Below are 27,778 nucleotides of genomic sequence, written 5' to 3'. Positions count from 1 at the left end.
GTTGTATCCCCTTTCTCACCTTGTCTTCCAAACTCTTAATTATTCTTGTAGCCCACTCCCAGGTCATTGCCAACTTGTCTTCAACCCGGGGCATAAAACCGGAAGAGATTAAAAACAAATGAGGACTAAGCACTGTTTAGAGTAATGTTATTGTTTATTGAGTCTTGGAAACAATTTTCTCTTAACACAAATAAAATAGCATTTTAATTCCATAGCCTATTGTCTCAAGCAGTTGATATCCCTGCCAACTTTGTATAATCAGATTTCATGTGAAAGGGTGCCTGGGAATGGTAATGGATTGGATGACTGCCAATAAACTGAATTTCAATCCTGATAGGACAAAGACTTGGTGAGGGTGTTTGGCCTGTTCTGGGTAGGCTCATACTCTCTTCTGAAGCATTAGTTTCAAAGTATGAAATTGCTATTCGATCTGGTGCTTTCTGTGGAAATTTAAAAAGCCGTGGTGGCACAAAGGACCTTTAGACCAGGCATAGGCAACCTCGGCCCTCCAGATATTTTGGGACTACAACTTCCATGATCCCTAGCTAACAGGACCAGTGGTCAGGGATGATGGGAATTGTAGTGGTCAGGGATGATGGGAATTGTAGGTTGCCTATGCCTGCTTTAGACAGCTAAAGCTGGTGCACCAGCTATGGCCTGTCCAAAATAATCCATTCGTGCCAGTATTGGATTATTCTCATGTGTTATACAAGGATCTAAACTTGAAGACAATTCCAAAACCACAGTTAGCACAAAATATATCTGCTATGCTACTTACTTGGAGCACCTTTTGCCAGTCATTAATCTTCATGATTACTCCCAAACAATTTATGGAGGGTTTTACTCATCCCTAACTAAGTACTGTATACACTACAATCCATTATCCTTAACAGATATAGGAGATATACAACAAAATTAAGAAAATTGTTGACAGCCTTAGCAATACTTTTATATAAAGTATTTGGTTCCAGTGTTTAGAATAAGAATCTAATTTCTGAGAACAAGAATTTAGACATTGTGATTTGGCTTTGATTTGATTAATATAAATTCCTCATTAATTAATTAATATATATTCCTATTTTTCCTGTTCTATAGGTGCTAATGTACAGAAAGGAAAGTTTTTGGAAACTCCACTACATGCAGCTGCAAAGCAGTCTAGTGCCGAAATAGCAAATGTACTTCTTGAGTTTGGGGCAGACATAAATGCCAAAAATACAGAGTTTGAACGACCTGTAGATGTAGCTTCTCCACGCAGTCTGGTGGAAACAGTATTGCTTCTACAAGAAGGTAAAGGAGATATGTTTATATCAGAGTAGTAACCATGACTTTAAAATTTGGATTTGGCACTTTTAGGGGAGAGCTCTGTCTAATTTCTGGAAACCTGAAAATAATTTCTGGAGTACCAGAGCAAATCACAGCAAAAACCGAATAAAACTAGTTGCCATACATTTGAAGGGACAATGATATCCCCCATTTTGGAAAACATGATTGGAACAGAAATCCCACCCCCACAGCCATTGAAAAGGTATACCTGAATTGGGGGGGGGGGCACATTTCCATTCTAATCAAGGATGAGGAGGGAAGTGATAAGCTCCTCCTGAATAATTGCATCCATATTAAAACGTCTTCACATCTGTAAGACAGGCATTGCCAATGTAGCACCCGCAGGTGGGAGGTGCCCACCAGTACCTTCTATAGCAGCTGTGAAAGGTTTGCCTTTAAATGTGAACCAAATTGAAGTTCTCTCCCATTCTGAGTCAAGAAGCTGCAGAGATACTGAGATCTGCTGTGGGGGTTGGAGAGGCTCCCTTGGCTGCTGACCATAGCTTCTTTTTTACGGTTTTAACCAAAGACCCTCAACTACCTCCTCTGTAAGTAAGATATGTTAGGAGAGTTTGCAGCCTGGGGAATTAGTTTGGAAAGATCACTTCCTGTTTCTGGAGTTCAAAGGCTTTATTTATGCAGGAAGTAGAGATGACAGAGTGAGAGAGAGAGAGAGCAGACATATTGTCTCAACAAGTTGGGAGAGAAGCAAAATGGCTCAGCTTTTAGAGGGGAAGTTATCTTAGAGTCTACTAGCAAGTAACAGGACCCTCATGTGGTTTGTAGTAACACATGCATTAACTAGAAGCTCAGAAGAAAGAAAATTATTTGTTATTCTCCAGCAAGGTGAGCCAACTCCCACTCTATGAAAAATTGCATGGAAATCCCCTCCCTGTGAAAACAGAATTTCCCTATCCATTTTTTGAGGGAAAGAATGGTTCCAAGAAAATGGAGAAGGAAGTTCTGCTAAACACTTATTAACATTGACAGGCATCTTGTCTGGTGAAGAAAGGTTCCTTCTTCTGTTTCCCCACTGTTACTGAGCTTTGTGTGAATTCTTCAGAGACTCAGTTTTTATTTTTCCTTTATTTTGGTGCTATCTGTTGCCAAGGGGAGAGCAACACATTTGATCTGAGATGAGACAGCTGCTTAACTTTCTCCTGTAGTCAGATTGATACTAAGCTACCTTGACCAGCTCTGAACTAGAGTGGTTTTCATGTCTAGGACATTTTTGAAGGTGTCGGATAAGTCTCAGATTTTCATTTCATGGACAAACTGCCATTCTTGTCCTCTCATGGAACTGACTCTTCTGTTACAAGACATTTTAAGTGTGCTGCTGAACTTTCACATTCAAATATATTATATGATTACCTCAATGCTTTTTATAGAAAACTGTACTGCAAAATGACAAAACATATGTTGGTAAAAACAGAGGGCACTTCAAATATTCAGTTGAAATATTTGTTTTTTTAATGTTATGCTAGTAAATTGTGAGTTTGGGCATACCATAGAACAACTTTTGTCAACATGGCAATCTCCAGATTTTTGGATTGCAACTCCCATCATTCCCAGCCTGGGGCTGTTGAGAATTTTAAGTTAAAGTATCTGGAGGGTACCAGGTTCCCAAAGGTTTCCATAAAAAGTTGTAATATAATGAACACATTGCAAATTATTGAAGTACTGAATTACCACAATTTCTTTTTCTTTTTATCTACTTACAGCTGCTCCATGTTCTCTTTGCCAACTGTGTCGGCTACGTATCCGAAACTACATAGGAAAAGCCAAGTTGCATCTTATACCACAGCTCCAGTTGCCAACCATGTTGAAAGAGTTCCTGCAGTATAGATAAAGCAGTGACTCATTTTTCAAAACTTGAAAAAAAAGCCAAGTATTTTACTATATGTTTCATGTGAAAAACTCTTGGGATGGGGAAGGGAGGGCATAAACCAACATTTACTTACTAATATATATCTCACAACTGAGGCTACATTATAATTCAGTGATATTTGGGGTTCCTTGAGCAACCTGATGGAGAGGGGCTAATATAATTAAAAACAGAATTTGCTAATACTCTATAAATTTGCTGTACACTTTAATGCAGTGTTCACTGATCAGCCACTTCATTTAATTTTACCTTTCTTTCGGGGCTTTTGTGAGGACTGTTCCTCACACAGCGGATTTGCAGGGATATGCAAGGATTCCGGGGTCATCCAGCTATTTTGTCAGTTACAGCATTTCCCAACACCCAGTGTATTACTGCTAAGGGAGTTTGTCCATTTAAATGCTGTTGCTCCCTCAGGATCTGCTCTACTCTTCATTCATTGGAGGAGGGGGGATGCAGCTAGAGAAGAAGATGGGAGCTGTAGTTGTCAGGAGCAACAGCCTTTTTCAGTGGACTGGAGGCTGGAGTGGCAATGAAGGTGTAAGCCAAAAACTGTCACAGAATGTTGTGCAATGCTCAAGACCTGTACATGTGTTTAAGATCTTTTGTTCACTGGCAAAGATGAATTATTGTTTGGTTTTGTTATATTCTGGTTCAAGGTGTCTTGTTCTGTGTGTATCTAGAACAACAGGGTGTTAGGTGCACTCTATAAATATATATACATATTGAAAGACAATAAAACAGGTGTGGTTTTTCCCCTGATGTCCCTGTTTAAGCACTTCATAAGGAACACCTACAGTACTATGAATTAAGTTCCCTTTCTTTTCCGTTGCTTACATGAGGCACTGTACCACGAACTATTTAATGTACAAATCTTTCTACTCCATCACGAGTTTCATCACATTGACTGGTATTTAAAACTCATTTTGTGTAAATTCTCCCTCTCTCACAGACACACAGGGGGCACTGAAGGACTTATACCTAACGATGGCATTCATTATTTAACTGTTATATATATATATATATATAACATGAGACTAGACACTTATTTTTAAAGCCAAATCTGTTGCTAATCAATCAGAACGTGAGTGTGGGATGGAAGTAGAACTCATAGATTTTTTTTGCTTGTATATTTACCATTTAAAAATGGGTGTGCAAGTACTGTCATTTTTATGCTACTCTTAATGAGTAAGGGTGATAAACTCCCTTTGTTGTTTATCATCCTGTGTAAAAAACAAAACTCTACATAATAATCTTGCCGTCAGATATATTACCGTAAGCTGGTGAGGTAATTTGGAAACAATACAAACACCACAGTTCAATCTTCAGGCTTTGCAAGATAAGAGGACTCTTTCTCTGCAACAAAGGCTTGGGGGAAAGCCAAAACAAACTCTGAATGCCTTCCTAAATGTCAGTCAGATGACAAAAACCATGGAAATCTGTTTTTTAATTCCTATTAATAAAAACAAACAAACAAACAAAATTTGCTTTTAATACTAACATGACATTTTAGAAACTGCTATTGAGTACATTTTACTAGAGATACATTTTCTAATTGGCTGCTACAGCTCATTTCCACATGCTCAGGCAAAGATATAAAGCCTTTGTCAGCCAGAATTAAGGGGGATCCGCACATTAAGAGTTGAAGAAGCTGGTTTTGAGGAGATATTTTGAGGGGAAGATAGTAAATTAGTACTGTACCAGGAGTTGTCTCAGACACAAGGAGCCGTATGGCAGAAATCAGGAGGGAGGGGAACTCAGTGGTGGTAAAATTGACATAAAATCCTGACAAATAGCATCCACCGGGGACCAATGCTAGCAATCTGAATGTGGGACTAGCATATTCTTTAGAGGTTTTATTATTATGAAAGTAATAAATGCTATACCTACGAGGATTTGCATGTAAGCTGTTGTCAAGTGTCAAAAACACCATGTGCTAGGAAACACAATACAATCTTAAAAGTACGCACACCGACTAGGAAGTTACCGGGATTTTCAACTAACCAAATGTCAAAGCAAATAAACAAGCATCCTTAGGTTTGTGGTGTGTTCATAGTCAGCAGTCCACTCACTTGGAACTAAGTTCCATGGAAATGTTGGGATCATTTACCAGCAAATCTGGCACAGAAATTTTCCCTTTCCTGGGGCCAAGGCAACTACATCTATCAGGAAATCATGAATAGGTTATCACTCATAATTTAAACGTTCATTAGTTGGTGGTGTTTGTTTGCTTTTTTCTGTTATTACGAAGGGCTCCCCCCCCCCCCAATCAGCACAAATCTCAGTCAAAGGAGATTTGTATTTACATAAACATATATATTAAAATTACAGACTAGCCCTGTGGCACAGTGGGTCAGCGTTTGCATTTTGTATGTTTATGTTGTGAACTGCCCTATGAACTTCAGATTAAGGGCTGCATACAAAATTATTATTATTTTTTTAAAAAACTTGCTGCTATATGCAAAGTCCCTTCATCTCTGAGTCCACAGGCCATGTTGGCTACTGGGCTTATAGGAACTGGAATAACAGCATCTGGTGGGCCACAGCCTCTCTAAAAGCAGAATCCCAAGTCTTTCACCACCAACGGTGGTTTGTGCGTGTTGTGTGTTGTTTGTGTGTATTTGGTTGATTTCAAAAACAAGGCCCCCTTCTCTGACGCAGAACACGCGTAACCTAGCAACAAACAGCCCCGCAGTTGCGCGTGAGCAAACGCTTAAAGGCGCCCAGGCGTTTCGACGCATGCGCGGCAGTGCTCCTTTAAAAAAAAAAAACCCGTAGAGAGCAGCGGCGACCGTTGCCGTGACAACTGCCGTTATGGTTCTGGAAGGCGCTCGCAAAGGGAAGCTGCCTCTCCTCATGTCCTACTCCTCCAGCCCGAGGCGCGCGGGGCTGCCCCGGACGGTTCTGCGCTGGCTGCAGAGCCTCGACCTCAGCTTCTCGCCTACGCATTTCCGTAGGTGAGCCCCCCCCCCCCGCTTCCCACACCTTGGCTGCCCTGACACTTCCCGCCGTACCTGGTTGTCTCGGAGGCTGAAGACGCGCCTGGAGGTGGCTGCGTCTCTCTTGCTCGTGTGGGCGCCTCCCCTCCTGCGAGAAGTGAATGCAAATCGCCCGCGGAGCTTTGAGGGAGCTTGAACTCAAGCCCCCTTTCACACGAATCCCCCTTAAGGCCAGGAGACCGGCCGTGAGGGCGCTTGCTAGAAAACACGGAAGGCGCTGGGGGGGGGGGGGAGTGGTCGGGTGGCAAAGGTCGTCATTGGGGAAGGAAGGGTTTTTGCTATGTGTATATCAAATGTTTTCAGACCTAAGGCTGGGCGAACCAGTGGGATAGAGAGGCCCTTTTGGGGAGGGGGGAAGCACCTGTGTCCTGTTGTCATCACTGCTGGAAACGTCGGGTAAGATAGCACCAGCATCCCCTTTATCCATTGAGAATAGGTTTCCTTCCTTTAAAGTTATATTTTGAAGCCGCAGCGTTTTGTTGGATGAAAGAATGGTTCCTGCTTGATAACACGGTTGGCATGCATATTTGTGGTATGACAAGATTAAGGTTCACAAAGGTTTTAAATGTCATATAAGAAAAGCATTGTTCAGTGTTTGGGATAGATATAAAGATTTGTTAGAAAGAAAAACACCCAGGTGGATTTCACCTCTAGAAGCTAAAGTACATAAAAAGTTGAATATGGAGACCAGGTGGCTGACATAAGGAATTATTGGTGGAAGAGAAAGACCACACATGTTCCCCACGCTCCTTCCAAGGCTTCTATTTGCTAGTAAAACTGAATTAGTGTGTGGCAAAATGATGCATGTCTAAAAAGCTCTGGAATAGAGTTAGCAGGGGTTACACTGGGTGAAAGGAGCATGGCAGTTAAAACAAGGTTTGAGTAAAGCAAGGACTTGGGAAGGGCTCTGTTAGTTTTGGGTGTTAACTTCTGTGTTGTACCCAGGATGATACAATGGCAGTGTTTTGTGCGCAAGGGGGGTTGTAGAAAAGGAGAGAGCATGGGCATAAAAGGTGAAAACAGGCACAAAGTGGGCCTACAGACCAAATAGCGGTGACTTCAGATGTGGGGTTGTGAAGGTGAAAAGCTAGCTTAGTAGATACAGTATGTGGTGTTGAAAATGGAAGCTCTAGGGGGTTAATGTGTGGGAGGGGGGAGGATTGGTGAGTAGAGCCCCTAGTATACTAACAAGCAAACAATGTGTATACAGTACACTGATGTAATATTAGACACACTTGTGCCTGCATTTCAGTGTTGTGAACATATGATTATTATTTTTTGTTATTATTGTGTATTCCATTGGCCATAAGCAACTGATTTTTTTAAAAAATCGTATCTATGTTGCAGAAATACATGTTTATTCAGTATCTTTTCTTTATTTGTCTTCACCTATTGATATATTCTCTAGATTTCTGTCTAATGCTGTTTACCCCTTACACCAGAACTTCTCTCTGGTTTCCAGGAAGACTTCCCTCTCCCTTCTTCATTTACGCAACTTGTACAGCTGGCAGAGGAACTTACAGCTGTTTTGTTGACTTACGGATATGAGAAGGGGAGTGGGTAGGGATTTTTACTTCCCACAAGAAAAGAAAGTACTGTAATGGTTGAAAGCTCAAAAATTGATTTGGTAATGAAATAGAGGCTTCCCATACAGGGATGCCACTTCTTAATGAAGGCATGTAACTAATAGTGAACTTTTTTTATTTATACATTTTGAGTAGGGATTTTTCAAATGGCTATCTCATTGCTGAGATATTCTCTTGGTATTACCCAGAAGACATTCAAATGCGTTCCTTTGAAAATGGCACATCCTTACCTGTGAAACTCAGCAACTGGTCACAGCTTGGAAAGGTATTTAATGTAGTAGTGAATTTCAAATAAATGTTAAAGACAAAAGGATGGGAACTTATTTACTGCCTCACCCATTTTTATAGTGCAGTGCTATACATGTCTAAGATGCAAGTCTCATTCAGTTCAGTGGGGCTTACTCCCAGGTAAACTGATATAGGATTGCAACCTAATCAGTCTGTAATTATTTTGGTATGCATGATGCTTATGTACATATATGTATATTAAGATATAATGATAATGGTATTTTAAAGGCACAGCTACTTGTGCTGGTTTTAAAATAGAAAATACTTTTGATGTATGTGTCTTTATTTGCTATGGCTCCAGTGAAACTTTGCAGATTTATACCTGCCATGACTATGTTATATGAACTGTGATGCTAAAATTTTGGAGTCTACATTGTATTTCAGATAAGAATAAAAAACAGTTTTCATGTCCTTCAAGAAGAGCAGATTTCAAATGAATTAATGTATCTGAAACAAATTCTTCCTCCTTTATTAAAGTTCTTTGCAAAAAGAAATCTGCATCCCATCCGAGAGCTAATTGATGGAACAATTCATTGTAAACCAGGAGCTGCAGAAATATTTCTACAAGACATTTATACGATGCTGACAAACAGGCGGTGAGTTATATTTGTAACAACATTATATTTTAATGTTAGAAGTTGATGCCTAAAGTTTGATGATACCTGCACTATCTGGTTTGGTATCAACAAACTTACTATTTCTATCAAACAGCTATTAAATAAAGCTACGGTAGTCTTTCTTAGACTTTTTTTCAGAATTAGTGGAACATGAATCATTTTATGTTTTAACAAAAAATCTTTATTCCTCCTTACTAAAGGGGGAAATTAAAAGGGGCAATTGACCTAAATAGCATTTAAAACTACATATAATGCAATTCTAGTTGGTGGTTTGTGGCATTATATAATTGTAATAATAAAATGCATTTAAAATACCTTATTCCTCAAAGTGCACATGCTGTGTTCTAAAACACAGGCTAAAACACAGGCTAAAAATATATAAAACACAGGCTAAAAATATATGAAAGCCCTGGTACCTGCCTATAAATAAAATAAAGCTATAAACACACCCCATTTGTAGATTCTGTATAAGATAATAGAATACCAGCAATAATCAATGAAATATAGCTAATTTTAATATCATTAGATACCTTATGGTGAAAAAATAACCTGTGTCATAAACATAAATTGGTATATCAATATGATCATTTTGTAACATAAATGCCCTTTACAGGGATCTTGAACATTTGCCTTCCCCCCCCCCCTCCTCAGGAACTCCTTAATGGAGGGAGGTGAGCACATTAATCCATATGTATAATATACTGTAGTATATCTTTACAAGACATTGCACAGGGTGGCCTCTTAGATGAACTCAGGCACCACTTCCTTTCCCTGATGTCCACCAAAGAAATATTAATAACACACACTGGGTTTTAATGTAGAGGCTTCAATTTTTCCCTTACCTATTCTCTGGTCTTATTCTTCATACTTTCCCCAAAAACCCCTTTATCTCTACCAATCCAACAACTGTCCCAAATCCCAACTGTCTCTCTCACTGACAGTTAACTGCCCACTGACTGGTACCTCCTGTCAATCAGAGCTTGCAGTTCCCCAAACCAATCAGATTGAATGCACATGATTCAGGCCTGTCTAACAAAACCTTAAAAGTGATAGTCTCTTTATCTTCCATCAAAATTGGCCACCAAAAACTACTGCTAGATGGGCTTGCAACATTGTAACAGCACAGGGCTTCAAACTCTGTCACAGACGTCACAAAACATTTTTTTCATTCCAAACAAAAATACCTAAATAAATATAATTTCTCCATTTAGGATAAAACATATTCAGGATGAAGAGACAGACTTTACAGACAGTACTTATCAGAATAAGTTACCAATGGTTGCAAGATCAACTGCTTCAAGGGCTATTAAGTCCAACATTAGGCTAACAGAAATAATGGTGGAGCCCAATATTCAAAAAAACAGACAAAAAGTAAATGCCATTATCCATATGCATATGCGGCGACGGCAGCTTGAGAGGGAGCAAGTTCCAGGTGAGTAGCTTGGGAGGACAAAATGTTTCTTGAATGTCTTCTCTGTATTACATGCAAGAATAATGAACTGCAAGTTTTGCCTTTATTCAGGGTACATCAAGAGATTGCTTAATGGATTGTTTTTTTCATTGTTTTCTGTTAGCTGCCTTGAGCACTTTTCAGTGGAAAGGTGGGATACGAAATATTGCCAGTGTGTAACTACACTTCTTGCCACACTGAGGGATAGAAGCTTGTTTTGTCATCAAATAATTCATCAAATTAAGCACACACAGCTTAATCCCCTGGTGGTAGTTCTTTATCCTTAATGAAGGATGGTTTTACCTTTCATCAGTATTAAGTCTTGTTGGAAAGACAATGATCTTGAAAATGTGATGTGTAAATTGTAATACTTGCACAACAGATTGCTTTGTTTTTAAGAACGGTTTGGTATTAAAAAAACACTGGGGGAGCGTGCAATTCGTCGTCCTTCCATGATACCTTCCTGGAGTACCACAAAGATTCAGAAGGAGAAAGCTATTCCGGTGGCAAGTAAGCATTATTTTTCTCTTTTGAAAGTCTCACACTTTCGACGTGAATGTCATTACCATTGATCAAATTTAAATGTACATTATTATTTTTCATGAAGGCAATCTTATGAACATTTAATTGAGAATAAATCATTGGGACTTTTGAGTAAATGTAACTTAACACCAGATTGCATGTTTTCTTCCTATTAAATGTCTCCGTTGCTCAAATGTATAACCCTCCTTCTTTAATGTAACTTCATTGTGGAGAAGGCTGTTGGTTTCTTTTGAATTAAGCTTCATGTTTTAAATCTATTCTAAATCTAAATCTATTTCCTGCAAATATACTCTATTAAATATAAATCCAAGGTGGTGATCACATTATGGTAGCCTCCAGATATTGCTGGAATATAGCTCCAGTCATCCCTAACCTCTCGCCCTTTTGGCTGGGGCCGATGGGAGTTGGAGTCCAACAACATCTAGAGGGCACCAGATTGGTTTCCCTGATCTGAAGTTTTCAACCAATTAAAATACTTAATTGGTTGTCTTAATCTGTTGTTGAAATTTAGATAAATGTGTCTATTAGTTACTCAAAATGTTCATACCTTGTTGAGATAAAAGAAACTCAGTTTTATAAACAATGTCAATTTAATCAAAAATAAACTGTGATCGTGCCAGCTGTGTGAAGTTCAGAGATGATCCAGTAGCAGATTTAGATTTATAAAGCCTGCTTTATAAAGGATTCTTAAAAGATGCCGCTTAAAAAGTGCTTTATTTTGTAACTGCATTTGTTGGGATGTACAAGTACTGACCTTTTTTTTCCTGCTTAGGTGTAGCATCCACAGAAATCAGAGGCAAAATGGGTGTTCATTTCAAAACCATCCAAGTGAAACAAGCTGAGATGCCCTTTAGATGTGAATTAAATTCTGGCACCTTAAACCATCTTAAAGAATTGTAACTGGAGACGTTTGAGAGAGCTCTTTTTGAACACAACAGAAGTCTTATTACCAAGTTTTGCTACCATATTGGAGAACATGTGCCTTACTGCTATGCTCAATAAAGCATTTATGCTGAAGTAAATACAAACTAGGAAGCTGGTAGTTGCACAGACATAAGCTACATGAAAAGCAGATTATCAATGCTTTTTACACTTTATTGGATTCTCAAAAGTGACTTCTTCACAGGCTGGTGTATTTACCCTTGTATTCATAGGTAATGTTGCAAGTTTAATAAAACCTGATTATTAGAGCAAGCTGGGTTTATATTTTCAAACATTTTTCCAAGCATTAAAAATAAAACAATCTAAAATGTTTTATTTTGGTGAAATCTACTTTTGAGCAAAGTTTGGTAGAAAGCAATGTCATATATAATTAAATGTTAAAATCAGCCAACCTCACTAACTGTAAGGGATTTCTCCCAATAGCATTTTAAGTACTTAACATATTTTTGCACTCTAATTTTGGTGTGTCTCCTTAGATCACCTAGATTTTGTTCTAATGTAAAAGTTTCCTTCTGCGTGGTCTTTCTGACTTCAGTAATGAAAACATTTTCTGTTTATTCATATGGATACTGAATTTCTGTGAGCAGAAACCCTTTTCATGGGATACCCCTCTGGGAGGATGTAGAGACTGCTTTTTTGCTGAGTTTGCCTCACCCTTACAGCCCCCTGAAAAGCTTCAAGGAGTTTGAGAGACTCTTGAATAATATGAGAGGTTGCATGGGGACTTATAGCAGAAAGGGGAAACTGGTTGAAATAGCCTCCCTGCACTTTTCAGTAAGAACTTCTGTTGGATCTCAGACTCTTCTGTCAAAAGCCTATATTTGCAGAAAAGCCATTCAGTCCAACCCAGTGATAACTAAATGTATCTCATATGCATGTATTATCTATATTAAGAAGATCTAATGCATTGTGCTCCTAACTTCATCATTCAGACAGGACAGGACAGAAGTAGAAAAAAAGTAAAACTTAACTATTATTTTGACAAAATACTATCTATTCTTGATGTGAATAAGATGTCTGTTTTTTAGTTTTTGGTTCCACATTTTTAGGACACTGACAAACTGGAGTTTATTCTGAGCTGGCTGGCCCGGATGGTGAGGGGTATGGAAAACAAGTCATTTCTGGAGCAGCTGAGTTAGCTGTGTGTGCCCACACACTTTAAAGCTTTGGTTTTCCTGGCCTCTTTCATTGCAAAATCATGAATTATCTCTTATATCTTTAGTCTACAAGCTTGGACATTTCAACAAACATGAAAGATAGGAGTTCTGCTAAGTTATAGCTATTTTTTGTAAACAACATACTGAATATAGTAGTGTTAATGACATGGCCATATGCATCTGACAGTTTTTCTTAATCAGGTACTCACTAGTTTAAGGCAGAGTTCTATCACAAACCAATAAATGTAGGTTACAAATTCAGGTTGGTTCCACAATTAAAGCTGGTTGGGAGCTCTTGCACAACAGACCAACTTTCCCCCCAGAATCAGACTTTAGTGATGGGGAAATATACGTACTAGACAGTGTACAATAATGTTTGTGTGACACAATGTCTAACCTCCCTGTGAACAAATAAGGATGGATGTGCAATAAATAGATAATCTAGAAGTGACCGGTCTCTATATTGAAATCATTTTCATCTTTGTTGTGTTTATTTACTTCCCTAGTTGGCATATTACCCAAGCCAGGCTATAGAAAGTTCTTGCCTGTTTTGAGCATTTAGCTTACCGTAACTTATCTTTGTAACCTTCTTAGAGTTCTGTCTGCCTGATCTGTATTCATAGCCAGACATGGAAGTGTTGTCTGTGCACTGGACATTCACTATCATATATTCTGGCCCTATAAAAACTACCACCAACACGGGCCTCCATTGGTCTCAAGTTCTGTTATGATGTTTTGTCCATCCTCCTTGCCTAGACAAACTTTGGGACTGATAGTTTTTGATGCTGCCATACAAGCATGCACAAGTTTTTATTACTTACACTCTAAGTTCTAGTTTAACTGCAGAAATACATATACCTCCTGTTCTAGAGCAGGGCTTTGGGACAGCATCTCACTGCTTGTTCTGCTCTGACATTGTTATTGATTGGCTCCAGAAAATTTCATAAAATCTGGAGAATATCTACAGAGGGAAATATTGTTCCATAAATTTCTTCAAGCATGGCCTACATCTTATTCATCACTTTGTTCACCTCACAATACCGGGATTGCAGCCTGGGCTCTAGTAGAAAAGTATACCTTTCCCTTCCTATCTTTGGACCCTGGTATGAACAAGTGAAAACTTCAAGTACTCTCGTTCACTCCCTGCCTTCAGATAAGACTCTTGTTTTATCAACACAGGAAGCTGCCTTATACAAAGTTAGACCATTGGTCCACCTGACTCAATATTGTCTACAATGACTGGCTGCTGCAGCTCTCCAGATTTCAGACAGGATCTCTCCCAGCCCAACTGGAGATTGGGCCTGGTACCTTCTGCATGCAAAGCATGTGCTCTACTGCTGAGCCATTGTGACTCCTTAACAAAAGAATTCATATTCTTAGTCAATTTGGTCCAGAGCAAATTAAATCTTTCCCATCCCAAATCCGCCCCTTTTTCATAAAACTCCTGTCCTCATCAAATGTCTTTCTACCTTCCCAGTGCCACAACCTCCAGACATCTGAATCACACAGAACACACTTAACTATGTCCACAGTATCTGAACCAGGAATCTGGCCTGATCCTTCTCTGTAGCAGGATTGTAAAACACAATCTGGAAATCAAGTAAACATTTATTTTGGCCATAAACAAAATATTTTGTAGAAAAACAATGGAGGTTGCAAACACAGGATTTGTCTCTAGTACAGCCATACCTCGGGTTACAGATGCTTCAGGTTGCATGCTTTCTGGTTGTGCACCGCACCAAACCCAAAAGTACTGGAATGGGTTTCGGGGCGTGCACATGCGCAGAAATGCTAAATTGTGCTTTGCACATGTGCAGAAGCACTGAATTGCAACTTGCGCATGCGCAGATGCGGCGCTGCGGGTTGCAAACGTGCCTCCTGCACAGATCACATTCACAACCCGAGCGTCCACTGTATTATGAAGGAACATCCACAGTGGTCTCTCCACAAAATTTATTCAATGGGGCTATTTATGGCCCACATGCATACTTAATTTACATGTGGTGTAGAACTTTTCATCCTCTTTTTTGCCATAATTGTGTTTTTTAATGAGAGGACAACCATTAGCACAAACCCTTTTTATGAAACAATACCAATTTATTTAGGCATCTGGACCTCTGGATACAGTATTTTTACAATCACTACAATGAAAGGAATGAAATACTTTAAAATTTACATCATGTATTTTGGTACATTCCAATAAGTAGTTTACTTACAAATTTTTGTTTGAAAATAATTTTTAGAAATATGCTTACTCATTTAAAATAAAGAGAAGTGTTGACAAAATATAAGAAAAAAGATTCTCATGCCAGTTGAGGTGTAAAACTAAGTACTGTATTCCAAAATACTTGCTAAACAATAATCTGTGTTTACTATACAACCATTAATTTACGCATGAATAAATTATTAGATTATCAGAATACAATCCATCCTCTATAAGAGCTGCATAAGCTCCATTTGTTTCAGAGGATCTTGCAAAACAAACATGTTGCGTTCAGTAGGATGTGTGCTTAGCTTCCACCACAAGGATACAAATACACAAACTTTACCTAAAATAGGAAGCATATACTCCCCATCGTAGGCTGCTAGTTCTAAAAGCAGCCATACTGCTCCAAATGGCATAAATAACATGTGAATGCATTTAAAATTTTGAGCCTCAATTTGTCCTATCCTTGCAACTTAATAGAGTGCAGATAGTTCTCTACATGCTCCACATGTTTGTCCACAGAAACAACATTTTAATCTATTCTCAAAAGTCCATGGCTGCCAATGATAGACATGACTCTTTGGATTATCAAATTTAATATAAAAATTAAATTTACATAAGACTATCCTTCAAGTGGGATTCAACTTCAAATCCTCCAGCTAATAAATATAAAATGATAGCAACCAGCATATGAGCTGTTTGTTTTTAGTAAAAGTGAGGCGATCTTATGTTCTTTTGTTAGAATGGGTTGAGCCGTACTCCTGTACCCAGTGGAGAGAAAGGATTCACTTTTGCCCACATTAATGCATCGTTGAGTGAAATTGTGGACTTTCCATCTTCAAGGAAAAACACGGGACCCTGTTGGATGTAAGAAGTATGGGGGGGGGAAGCAAAATATTACACATTAAAAAAAAATACAGTACTCTTGAGAGAGAGAAATTGTGGCAGAAGTTAATACTTTCAAACTTCTCCTAAATGTAATCCAGCTCCACTAAGAAATACCTGTATCCTTAATCCTGTTAAGCAAGAGATGTGGACATCTGAATGACTAGGAAGGTTAGAGCCTGTAACGTAATCTGGTCCAATTGTTACTTTCAGGGGTTCCTCTTTAATTCGAGACGTCAGTGTCGCATATATCTCTTGTTGCAATTCAGATGGGGGTGTAGGGGGCAATTCATCAGCAGATCTGTGTGAGAAATATATACGATTATTTGCAATAGTTTTCTTGACTTGAAACATACAAACAAGATTTTTTTTTTATTTTAAAAAAGCATCTAAAAGTTAACAGAATTTCTGATACATTTGTCCTCTACTAAAAGACAAAAGATCACAAATTCAAATCATCTAAAATTCTATTATGGTCATTGTACACCTACTTGTTTAGTGATTGAGTACAAGCTCTCCAAGCATCTAGTTCCTCAGAGAGTTGTTCAATTTTCAGGGGTACACACACCTCCCGTCTTTTTAAAAGCTGGCTGGAAAAGAACGCAGTGTAACAGAAGTTTTGAAAGCACATGACAAATTCTAGCTCTATACGATTGGGCAATCTGAACAAACTTTTAAAAACTGCGTGCAAATTATACAGACTGCTTTCCCGCCCAATACGGAAGGTTTTTGGCAGGCAACAATGAATATTATAGATATATTACACAAAAAATTACAACAAATGAACAAGCCTCATCAGCCCCTCTCCCCAGTTCCATTTGAGAGCACTTGGAAGATACCGTATAACTACTTTCACCAGTTTTGAAAACACATGTCCCAATTAGCAGGCCTTAGTGCGAGTGAAGAACCACCTGTCTACCCTGTAGTCATCTACCCTTTTGTTTCATATCCTCTATAAGTCCTTGAAATCAGTTCAGTCTCAGAGACTTTTATGAAAAATACCTGCTGTTGATGGCCTGGTTGAATTGTAAAAAAGGACCACCATGGAAGTCAATCTTCCAGGTATACAATATCCCCACTCCTTTGTACAGAGTACCAGAGCAGCTCACAAGAATTTAAGACAAAAATAATAAAACCAATGAAATTTATTTAAAAGCTAGCAGCTTTTAAAGGATAAAACTAATGAAACTAAAAGGCCTGAGCAAATAAGATAAAATAAATTGTATGAAAAAAATATCAGACTGGGGCCAGGTGAGTATACCTTGGAGAAGGTTTAGAGCTACCACAGAGGAGGCCCTATCTGCTCGCCTCCATAAGTAAGGCAAGGAGAAATAGAGAAAGGCCCTTGGAAATTTTAATACCCAGGGAAGTTCATATAAAAGAAAGGACTGTTCCAGGTACCTGTGTCTCTCAAGCCATGCATGTACTTTAAAGGTAAGTCCCAGCCAGCACTTTGCATTCTGCTCAGGAACAGACCATTATCCTTAATAGTTTTAAAACTAGCTAGATGTCTTCCAATCAACCAGACTTGGTGATTTTGGTGCATCATTTTGGACTAACTGAAGTTTCCAAGTAGTTTTCATACAATGACTCACAATAGTCTAACAGATATAACACTGGATTGTTTCCAGGCTCTTTGTACAATGGGGTGATAGCTGACACACCTCCCTCAGCAGGTGAAACTATTTGGACCTCTAAAGATAAATCCCTGTTTAGGGAAGTTTTTAATGTTTAACAGACCACTGTATTTTAATATTTTGTTGGAAGCCGCCCAGAGTGGCTGGGGAAACCCAGCCAGATGGGCGTGGTATAATAATAATAATAATAATAATAATAATAATAATAATAATAATAATAATAGCACCCAAAAGCTGCAAACCTGATTCTTTAGGGACAATGCAACCCAAATTGCACTGAAAAGCATCTCCCAAACCAGATGAACCACCCACCAGCAGAACCTCTTCCTTGTCTGAATTGAGTTTCAATTTCCTGGTCCTCATCCAGTCCTTTACTGATTCCACACATCATTTCAGCATCTCAACAGCCTCATCAAAATCTGATGAAAAGGAGAAATAGAGCTGGCTGTCATCTGCATATTGATGACACCTCACTCCATTTCTCCAGATATCCTCCCTCAGCATTTTCATGTACAGCACAGGGACAAAATGGAGCCCTGTGGCACACCATAGCATAAGTCCTGCTGGAAATGATAGTCCAGATCAGAACCCTACTTAACTGCACTATCCCCCAATTGCCAGTCTAGAAAGATGCCATGATCAATCATATCAAAAGTCACTGAGAGGTCCAGGAGAATTAGAAGGGTCTCACTGCATCTGCCATCTTGGTATTCCTCACTCATCATAGAGGTGAAGGTAGTTTGAGGCAAAACCCAGGTCTGAAGCCAGACTGAAATTGATTCAGATTGTCTGGGTTATATGGCAAACGCCACACTTAGCACAAGAAAGGTATATTTGCAACCTGCCAATCATAGAATTGGAAGGGGCCATGAGGGTCATGTAGTCCAAACCAGCATGGGGCTCAAATCCATGACCCTGAGATTAAGAATATCATCCTCTACCAACTGTGCTATACTTAGCACAATCTGAGGTTTTCAAAGCAGCCTCACAACCACCTCCTTCAAGGCAGTCAAGACCACCAAGCTTACAAGGAGGCAATAATGGCTGCTAGGTTCTCTACGACTGGACATGCAATTACCTCCTAAACCAAGTCAATCAACTCTTTCCTTCTTATAACTGCCAAGGAGGCAGGAAGGGAAGGATTGAAGAAACAGGCAGTAAGGCGGTATTCCTTGAAGCTCCTTATCCACATACTCGACTCGCAATTTTTGAAAATAAATCCAATAAAATACAACTAAGTAGTGCTCTAGATACATCTGGTGTTACTGTAGGCTAGGGATGATGGGAATTGTAGACCAAAACATCTGGAGAACACTACGTTGTCTAGCCCTGGCCCATTCCATCAGATATAATACTCTAACCCAGAGTTCGGCAACCTAAGGCCCATGTGCCGGTTCCGGCCCATGAGCTTCCTGGAACCGGCCCATGGCCATTCCATCGATCGGCTTCCCCCCCCCCCCCCCGCAGCACTATTTTTTCCCTCGCCACAGGGGTTGATTTCCAGGTCAGAAGAGTGCCAGAAATAGTGTGTGCACACATGGGCGCTCCTCACCCAGAGGAGTGCCCGTATGCGTGTGTACACGCTATTCCCAGCGCACTTCCAGGACGGAGGAGTGCCCATGTGCATGTGCACATGCTCCGGCCCACCAAGAGGTCTGCCAGGGAGTGGACTGGACCGGCCTCAAAAAAAGTTGCAGACCCCTGCTCTAACCCCTAAAGTATTATATATAACCTATGACAAAAAAAACTAATAATAATTGTTAAGACTACCACATCCATATGTTTAGTTCATCTTTGCTATAAAAAAACAGAAGCTATCGCTCATTAGTATTTCTTATTTTTTTTCCTTGTATCGATTTGCAAAATAAAACCCATTTGAAACATTACGCTAGAAAATCCCAAATGTCCCTTTGAAACAGTATCTGTGGTGCCCGTGTTATATGCCAAGGAGTTCAAGGCAGCTGAGAAATTAGATTTAACAAAGACTAAGCCAATTTCAAAGGGATTAATCACTATTCAAGGGCCAAGGAACATCATAAGTAATAATTGACAGCACTGGAGGAAAGGAAACAATCAAATCCATCGTAATCCCAATGGATACAACTATTGTGTAATAAAGACTTACCTTGTATATTCATAAAGTGCCGGCACAATGCTAGTGTACTGTCTTCTAATAGCCAGTAATGCACCAATGTACCCACACAATATTAACAACTCGTTTCTAAATCTGAAAATAGAAGAACATTAATAAGTGCTTCCATTATTTTGCCCAATCATTATGAAAGAAGATCATAGACATAAAACTTGTTTACTATTGAGCAATGGAACTTCAGGTTCTCTCCTTCCTCAGGTGGCCCCAAAATCTACTCGAGTCACATACACACATACCCCAAATCATTTGGAGCAGATTCTGAGGTCACAGAAGAACAGTGGGGAGCATAGCTGCCAAGTTATCCCTTTTTTACAGGGATTTTCCCTTATGCTGAATAGGCTTCCTCGCGAGAAAAGCGAAAACTTGGCAGCTATGGTGGGGAGGAGATGATGTCGAAGTCCCACCGCTTAAGTGGAAGTCTGTTCCACATCCACGTGGACAGCTTTGGATAAAACCCATGCTCTCTTTCAAAGCAGTAAATTAACATCTGTTTAAAACATAACAAAACAATAACAAAACAAAACAGCAAAAGCAGTGCCAGCTCCAAACTTAAGGGGGCTTTTGCTTCCCACACCTCCACATAGCCTTTCTCCTCCACTTCTCTCATACACTTTTCTCCAGTGGTTCTACCACTTAAATCAGTTTCCTCACTGGGCAGCAGGAGATGTCACTTATGAATGAGAACCAAGCTCAGCTCCCATTCACTCTGGCCACTAACCAGGGCATTATTTTTTGGGCAAATTAAAGTGGTGGGTGGCCACTGCAGACAGGAGCAGATCTTGGCAACTGTTCACCTACTCATCACTAAAATGACAGCCTTGCGCCCCAGTGACAGCACTGGATTTAGGGCAGTGTCGGTGGTTCCCCCTACACAGGGCTCAGGGGGCACAGAATTTAGAAGATTCATAATTGAGAAGATCCATTTTGGGGTGCCAAATTTTGGGCTCACCCTGGGCAGCACATTAGGAAATATTACCAAAGTCTGCCCCTGCCGGTGATGAGGGCAGTAATTGGTGGTACAGCCAGGTCAGGCAAGTGATGGACACCCAACTGCTGATGCTGGGCCTGAGCAAAGCCGAAATCTAAAAACATCTAGCACAGGGAATATCTCCAAAGGAACAACCCAGAAGCATATCTAAAGCCAGCAAAAACCGGCAATATCCTATGTTTACAGAATACATGGTTTTTTTAAAAAATGCTTGCAGAAAAATGCATTTTTTACCACAACTATTCTTTATAATGAGGTGAAGATCTGACCTCAACATGCTCGAGTCTAGAATAAAACACTGCAGAAGTCAACTGCACTTCTACAAAGAACAGAATCGGTTTATTATTATACATGCGCTCATCTAAAATTGTCCTATGTTCATCAGCTCCATTTAAAATGGTCACTTCTGGTTTTACTTTATTTCTCTTCAGCTTAGTTGTGCTGGTGCTATTTAAGATGTACTGGCAATTGAGGGCACACGGGTAAACAAAGTCTAACCCTAGAAATAGGTCAGATTCAATTTCACAAGTTTGACAAAGCATACTTACTCACTACATTTATGAAGTAACAACTTTTCTGTCCGGATATAGCTTAGAAGATCAAGGAATGGACAGACTGAATCCAAGGTCCAATCTGAACTACTGATTTGTTCTGTCAAACACAAATGGAGAAGAAAAGTTTAAAAGTGTTGAAGGGCGGAGAAACCAAGCAAATATTAATCTTTTAGATTTTCTGACTAATTAAGAAGCCTACCTTTCACATAATGAATGCCTATTGGAAGTGCTTTTTCTGGTTCTATAGTTAACAAATAATACTTTATTGACTCAAATATATTTCCTTCCTCCTGAGCTGTCTCTGCTAACTGCATACATTCTTCTACATCTGGTAGGCTGCACTGAAAAACAAAACATTTACAAAGCGACATTTATGACAGTATTTGTACGGGAAGCTGGGGTTTTGCACAAGAATGGGTGCAGTGTCCAACATGAAATGCTCCCCACAACTTAAAACCAGTTTCTTTCCCAGGCAGTGCAAAGAAACATTACAGGGAATGGAAAGTCTGTGTGCAATTTGTGCATCCTGAGGCCCTTGTCTTTGCACTAGGCACATTATTTATGCTCCAGAGTACAAGTAATCTGTATGGCAAACGTAGGGGACATATGTCCAGACTTCTCATTCACCACAATGCCCCTGCACATACATACTTACACTGGGATAGGAAAACAGGGCTCTGCTAAGTCCTGTGGGGCACCTCTGCATTGCAGCATCATGCCTGAACAAAACTGGACTCAGCTCATTGTACACACAGCTAAATCTATATTACCCTTTCCATCAGAAAAGAGTATTCTGTGTAAACCTACTTTTCAAGCTAATGTAGATACCTTAATACTATAATAAGGTTCGAAAGCACATCAAAATGCAAGTAGATAAATAGGAACCGCTACAGCGGGAAGGTAAACGGCGTTTCCGTGTGCTGCTCTGGTTCGCCAGAAGCGGCTTTGTCATGCTGGCCACATGACCTGGAAGCTATACGCTGGCTCCCTAGGCCAATAATGCGAGATGAGCGCCGCAACCCCAGAGTCGGTCACGACTGGACCTAATGGTCAGGGGTCCCTTTACCTTTACCTTTAAGGCCACAGATTAACAGCTCAGTTATGCACACTAAGCTTCATGATACTTTCCTTTTTTTAAAAAAAAAAATACATTTTATTCCAGTTTTCCAAATTCAACAAATTAACAAAACCAATCTTTTATACAAAATCTTATATTCACATCTTTTACCTTGCTCCGCCGAGCTATGACTTCCCCCCCTCCCTTCATGCGGGTTTCTTGTTAATTCCCTTTTTTGCAGTTCCTTTTTTGACATATTGGTCAATTCGTAAGGTTTATTTTAATCCTGCGAGAGTTTTTAATGATCTACAGTTTTTCTCCATATAGTCCACATATTTACTCCAGTCCTTTTGAAACCTTGTCTCCCCCTGGTCACGAATCTTGCATGTCAATCTAGCAAGTTCAGCATAGTCCATCATTTTTATCTGCCACTCCACAATTGTAGGTAATTCCTGTAATTTCCATTTTTGGGCTAACAAAGTCCTAGCCGCGGTTGTTGCATACATAAACAGTGTTTGATCTTCTTTTCTAATCTCTCCTCCCATTATTCCTAACAAAAATGCTTCTGGTTTTTTTGGAAAAGTATATCTAAACATCTTTTTCAATTCGTTATATAAACTTTCCCAAAATCTTTTAACTTTTTCGCATGTCCACCACATATGATAAAATTCACCATCTTTCGCTTTACATTTCCAGCAACTTTTATCACTCATTCTATACATTTTAGCTAATTTAACTGGAGTTAAATACCATCTGTACATCATCTTATATACATTTTCTTTCAAGGCAGTACATGCTGTAAATCTTAAAGTTTGATTCCATAATTTCAACCACGCATCATATTCAATATTATGCCCCAAATCTTTTGCCCATTTAATCATCACTTCTTTTGTCAACTCATCTTTTGTATACCACTCCAACAACAAATCATACATCTTTGCCAAAAGCTTTGTTTTGCCTTCTAGCACTTCTATTTGAAATTTGGATCTTTTATCCTCAAAACCTATTTTTCTATCTTCTTTAAGCACATCATTTATTTGATGGTATTCTATCCATCCTGTTAACACTCCTTTAATGTCCTCAAAAGGTTTTAAACTCCATCCTTTTTCAGTTTTCGTCAAGATTTCCTCATACGTGGCCCGCCTCTTCTCCATATTTACTTTCTTAACTGTTAATACCTCTGCTGGTGAGACCCACCAGGGTGTTTTAGTCTCTAACAGCCTTTTATTTCTTTCCCACACCTCGTACAGAGATCTTCTTATCACATGATTCGTAAACCCGGTATGTGATTTCTTTTTGTCATAACATAAATATGCATGCCATCCAAATCTATTGTTAAAACCTTCCAAATCTAACAAGTCCGTATTCTCTAGAGTTATCCATTCTTTTATCCAACAGATACAAGACGCTTCATAATAAAGTCTCAAGTCTGGCAGGGCGAATCCACCTCTTTCTTTCTTATCTACCAAAATTTTATGTTTTATTCTAGGTTTTTTCCCCTGCCAGACAAATCTTGATAAAATCTTTTGCCACTCTTGGAATTGCCTCGTACCTTTAACCACAGGTATAGTTTGAAATAGGAATAACATCTTAGGTAATACATTCATCTTTATTGTTGCGATTCTTCCTAAGAATGACATTTTCATATTAGTCCATCTTTCCAGGTCTTTCTTTATTTCCTTCCATACTTGTTCGTAATTATCACTATAAAGATTAATATTCTTTGCTGTCATCCATATTCCCAGATATTTTACCTTTTTAGCCACGTCGAGTCCATGTTTTAACTGTAATTCCTGTTTTTCTTCTTTCGTCATATTCATTGCCATAACCTTGGTTTTTTGTCTATTTAATTTGAATCCTGCTAATTGGCCAAATTTCTCCATTACTTCTATAGCTTCTGCAACACTTTCCTTTGGATTTTCCAATGTTAAAACTAAATCGTCTGCGAAGGCTTTCACTTTAAATTGCTTTGCACCTACCTTAATACCTCTAATTGTAGATAGGTCTCTTAATCTGATCAATAATATTTCCAGGACCATGATGAACAATAACGGTGATAAAGGGCAGCCCTGTCTAGTTCCTTTTGTGATTTCAAAATATTCTGTTAGGGTGTTATTAATTATCAATCTTGCCTTTTGCTCTGAATAAATCGCCTCGATCCCATTCACGAATGTATTCTTCCCAACCATTGATTCCAAATTCCTCTTCATAAATTGCCAAGATATATTATCGAAAGCTTTCTCAGCATCTACAAACATCAAAACAGCTGGTTTATCTATCTTGGTCTCCAGATATTCTATTACGTCTATTATGTGTCTTACATTATCCTTTAACTGTCTACCAGGAAGAAAACCAGCCTGATCCTTATGTATTATTTGATTTAAAACTTCTTTCAATCTCTTGGACATTATATCTGCGAAAAGTTTACAATCATTATTCAATAATGAGATTGGTCTATAATTTTTGACTTCTAAGCCATCCGTATCCGGCTTTGGGATCAATGTTATATATGCCTCTTTCCATGTATTTGGGATCTTTCCCCCCAACAGAATATCATTCATCATTTCCTCTAAAACTGGAACCAACAGTTCATTCAGTACTTTATAATATTTCGCCGTTAAACCATCTGGTCCTGGAGCTTTACCTTGTTTCATTCTCCCTATTGCTTGTTGTAATTCTTGTGTCGTTATCCTGTTATTTAGCTTCTTCCTCTCTTCTTCTGGAATTGGTTTCAAGCCATATTTTCCTAGATACTCACTGATCTTCTTCTCATCTTCTTTCTTTTTGCAATACAAATCCTTATAGAATTTTTGAAAGGTTTTCTTAATCTCCTTTGGATCTTCCGTCACTCCTCCCTCTGTTTTAATCTTAGTTATTATGTTCTGATTTTGACGTTTCCTTAACTGCCAAGCCAACAGTTTTCCTGTTTTATTCGCCGATTCGAAATTTCTTTGTCTCATTTGTTTTATTTTCCACTCAATCTCCTGATTGATCAACATGGAGAATTGTGTCTGTAACATCTTTATATTATTCTTTATTTGCTGATTCTCGGGTTTATCAATCAGGTTCTTCTCATTTTCCATGAGACATTTCAAAATTTCTTCTTCCTTCCTTCCTTTCTTTTGTTTCAGAAAACTGTTTTGCTGTATTAGAAAGCCTCTCATCACTGCTTTACTTGCATCCCATACCATATCCAGTCCGGTATCTTTGTGTAAATTCCAATGAAAGTAGTCTTTCAGGGTCTTCTTAGCTTTCGAGACCACCTCTTTATCATCAAATAGATCTTCGTTCATTCTCCACCTGAAGGACTTTTGGTCTTTGCTTTTCAATTCCATGAATATAGAATTATGGTCTGACAGTGTACGTGGTATTATCTCTGTTTTACTCACCCTGGGCACTAGTTCCTTGGAGATCCACATGTTATCTATCCTTCCCGAACTCTGATTTGGTTCTGAGAAGAATGTAAATTGTTTAGTTGTAGGGTGCCTCAGTCTCCAAATGTCCACTAGACCCAGGTTTTCTACTAGTTCAAAAAAGGATTTTGGTAATTTACCTTCATTCTTCCTTTTCTTGGTCCTATCCAATTCTGGCACTGTCACTCCATTAAAATCACCCATAAGCATTATCTTTTGATCCATATATTCAGTCAGCCTTTCCTCCAGATTCTTGTAAAATTCAGCTTTATTTTCATTCGGTGCATAGATTCCCACCACTAACATTTTTTCTCCCTCAATCGATATTTGAGCCGCGATTATTCTTCCTTCTTCATCTTTAAAAATCAATTTCGGATCTAATTTCTCCTTTATATACAAGACCACTCCTCTCTTTTTCTTTTCCATCGAATTTATAAACTCTTTACCCAACCTTTTATTTTTAAGAATATGACTATGTTTTTTTGCCACGTGTGTTTCCTGAAGACAAATTATATCCAAATTCTTCTTCTTCAAAACATGATCAATTTTATTCCTTTTAATCTTATTATTCAAGCCATTCACGTTCCAGGAATGTATCTTCAATGCCATTTTACTTCCTACTATCAGGAAGAACAAAAAATTATTTTGCTAAACTTGGTCGGGTTCTTTATTTAAATCCTTATCTTCTTCTTCTTCTTCCTCTCTCTCTGATTCCTCTTCTTTCTCTTGATCTTGGTCTTCTTCCTCTGCCTTTTCTTCTTCTTCCTCTCTTCTCTTTCTCCTCCTTCTTTGTGGTCTTGGGTCTTCTTCCTCTTCCGCTGTTACTTCTGCTAGAACAGCCAGTTCTGGGTCCAACTCTCCCAAAAAATTTTCATACTTCCTCAAGAATTTTCCGATATCCTGTATACTTGTCAGCACATGTCTCTTCTCCTTATAATGGAACATCATTCCCTCGGGGTATTCCCATCTATGTTGAATTCCATTTTTCTTGAGCAAGGCCACCATTGCTTTATAATTATCGCGTTTTTTCAAAAATCTTCCTGGTATTTCTTTAAACACAATTATAGGCTTGCCACTGATGATTAGCTTGTTGGTGAAACTCAGTCTTAAAATCTCATTTTTCATCTCCATTGTATTGAATATCACCACACAATCACCAGGTGCTTTCCTTGCTTTGGCCTTTGCTGATTTCACCTTAATTCTAAACACATTTACAATTGTCTGACTCACTTCTTCATCTGTTTTTCCCATCCATTTTGCCAATTCAGCAATTATTCTCGATTTGATATCTTCTCCCGTTTCTTCAGGAATACCCCTCAATTTCAAATTCAACTGTCTTTGTTTCATTTCTATCAATGCTAAATTGTCAAGCATTTGTTCATGTGCCTTATCCAATTTTTTCACTTTATCTTTCACTTTATCCGTTTCCTTTTTAACCTCTTTTACTTCTTTTTGTGTCTTCTTAATTGAATCTTCCATTGTTTTGGATCTCACTGACAGATCTTTTATCTGAGTCGAAAGCTCTCCCACCGCTCCTTCAATCTTCTTATCAATCTCTCCCAATTTCTTATCCATTCGCTGTTCACTATGTTTAAATTCATCTTTAATTTTTTGCCATAAAGCTTCTAGATCTTTAACTTCTTCTTGTTTAGAGCCTCTTCTGTCTTTCGGTGTGCTTGCCGGCTTCTTTTCCTCTTTACCTGCCATTTTTATTCAGGAGGGAAACAAAAACAAAAAAAAAGACAAAGAAAATCCCCCTTCTCACCACTAAAGGGTACTGCTCAAAATCCCAAGTTCCTGCAATACCCAATTTACCCCCAGATGGCACTATACTTTGTCCCAACTCCTGAGTATGTATATTCCCTTCTCCACCACTGGGTGGTATACTCTCAATTCTCAGTCCTCTTTCAATACTTTTCCACTCTCAGTACATAGAAGGATTACAGATTGCAATTCCCCTTAACTCAGTCCCTCCTTAATAAGCTCCCTTCCGCTTCTTACTCAATTGAGTTCACCTTTAATTTCAAAGACCTAAAACAAAGAAGCCAAGTCCCGCAACTCTTCAGCCACTTGCAGGCTTAATCCACATATAGAATCCA

General features: G+C 38.8%; 3 protein-coding genes across 9 annotated transcripts in view; 2 read left to right on the top strand and 1 right to left on the bottom strand.

The window, feature by feature from the left end:
- The window catches only part of ASB5 (ankyrin repeat and SOCS box containing 5), a 29,225-nt gene extending 25,010 nt beyond the window's left edge, over positions 1 to 4,215 (top strand). For 3 of the 4 annotated variants that reach the window (XM_035111799.2, XM_035111802.2, XM_035111800.2), the window contains exons 6-7: positions 1,096 to 1,287; positions 3,045 to 4,215. In XM_035111799.2, the coding sequence (XP_034967690.2) occupies positions 1,096 to 1,287; positions 3,045 to 3,172 (320 nt within the window). In that variant the 3' untranslated portion in view covers positions 3,173 to 4,215. The remainder of the gene's footprint in view (positions 1 to 1,095; positions 1,288 to 3,044) is intronic. The other variant, XM_035111803.2, reaches the window with a different exon arrangement.
- A 1,767-nt stretch (positions 4,216 to 5,982) lies between these two features.
- SPATA4 (spermatogenesis associated 4) lies at positions 5,983 to 13,203 on the top strand. 4 transcript variants are annotated; one of them, XM_060278712.1, is made up of 6 exons: positions 5,983 to 6,158; positions 7,979 to 8,055; positions 8,556 to 8,674; positions 9,907 to 10,127; positions 10,545 to 10,655; positions 11,461 to 13,203. In XM_060278712.1, exons 1-6 carry the CDS (start codon positions 6,020 to 6,022, stop codon positions 11,586 to 11,588), a joined length of 795 nt encoding a protein of 264 aa, XP_060134695.1. In that variant the 5' UTR covers positions 5,983 to 6,019; the 3' UTR covers positions 11,589 to 13,203. The 4 variants fall into 4 exon arrangements, with proteins under 4 accessions (XP_060134695.1, XP_034967695.1, XP_034967696.1 ...); XM_035111804.2 differs by having other exon boundaries at positions 5,983 to 6,162; positions 7,926 to 8,055; positions 11,461 to 13,202; XM_035111805.2 differs by having other exon boundaries at positions 6,041 to 6,158; positions 7,926 to 8,055; positions 11,461 to 13,202.
- Positions 13,204 to 13,473: 270 nt separating this feature from the next.
- WDR17 (WD repeat domain 17) overlaps positions 13,474 to 27,778 on the bottom strand; it is a 63,318-nt gene continuing 49,013 nt past the window's right edge. Inside the window, 6 exon segments of the mRNA XM_035111797.2 lie at positions 13,474 to 15,851; positions 15,996 to 16,179; positions 16,370 to 16,468; positions 19,641 to 19,742; positions 21,204 to 21,306; positions 21,409 to 21,550. Of these exon segments, the coding sequence (XP_034967688.2) occupies positions 15,732 to 15,851; positions 15,996 to 16,179; positions 16,370 to 16,468; positions 19,641 to 19,742; positions 21,204 to 21,306; positions 21,409 to 21,550 (750 nt within the window). The 3' untranslated portion in view covers positions 13,474 to 15,731.

This window comes from Zootoca vivipara, chromosome 9 (genome assembly GCF_963506605.1).
Source record: "Zootoca vivipara chromosome 9, rZooViv1.1, whole genome shotgun sequence".
NCBI classification, from domain to species: domain Eukaryota; kingdom Metazoa; phylum Chordata; class Lepidosauria; order Squamata; family Lacertidae; genus Zootoca; species Zootoca vivipara.
This window is presented reverse-complemented; position numbering and strand designations above follow the sequence as displayed.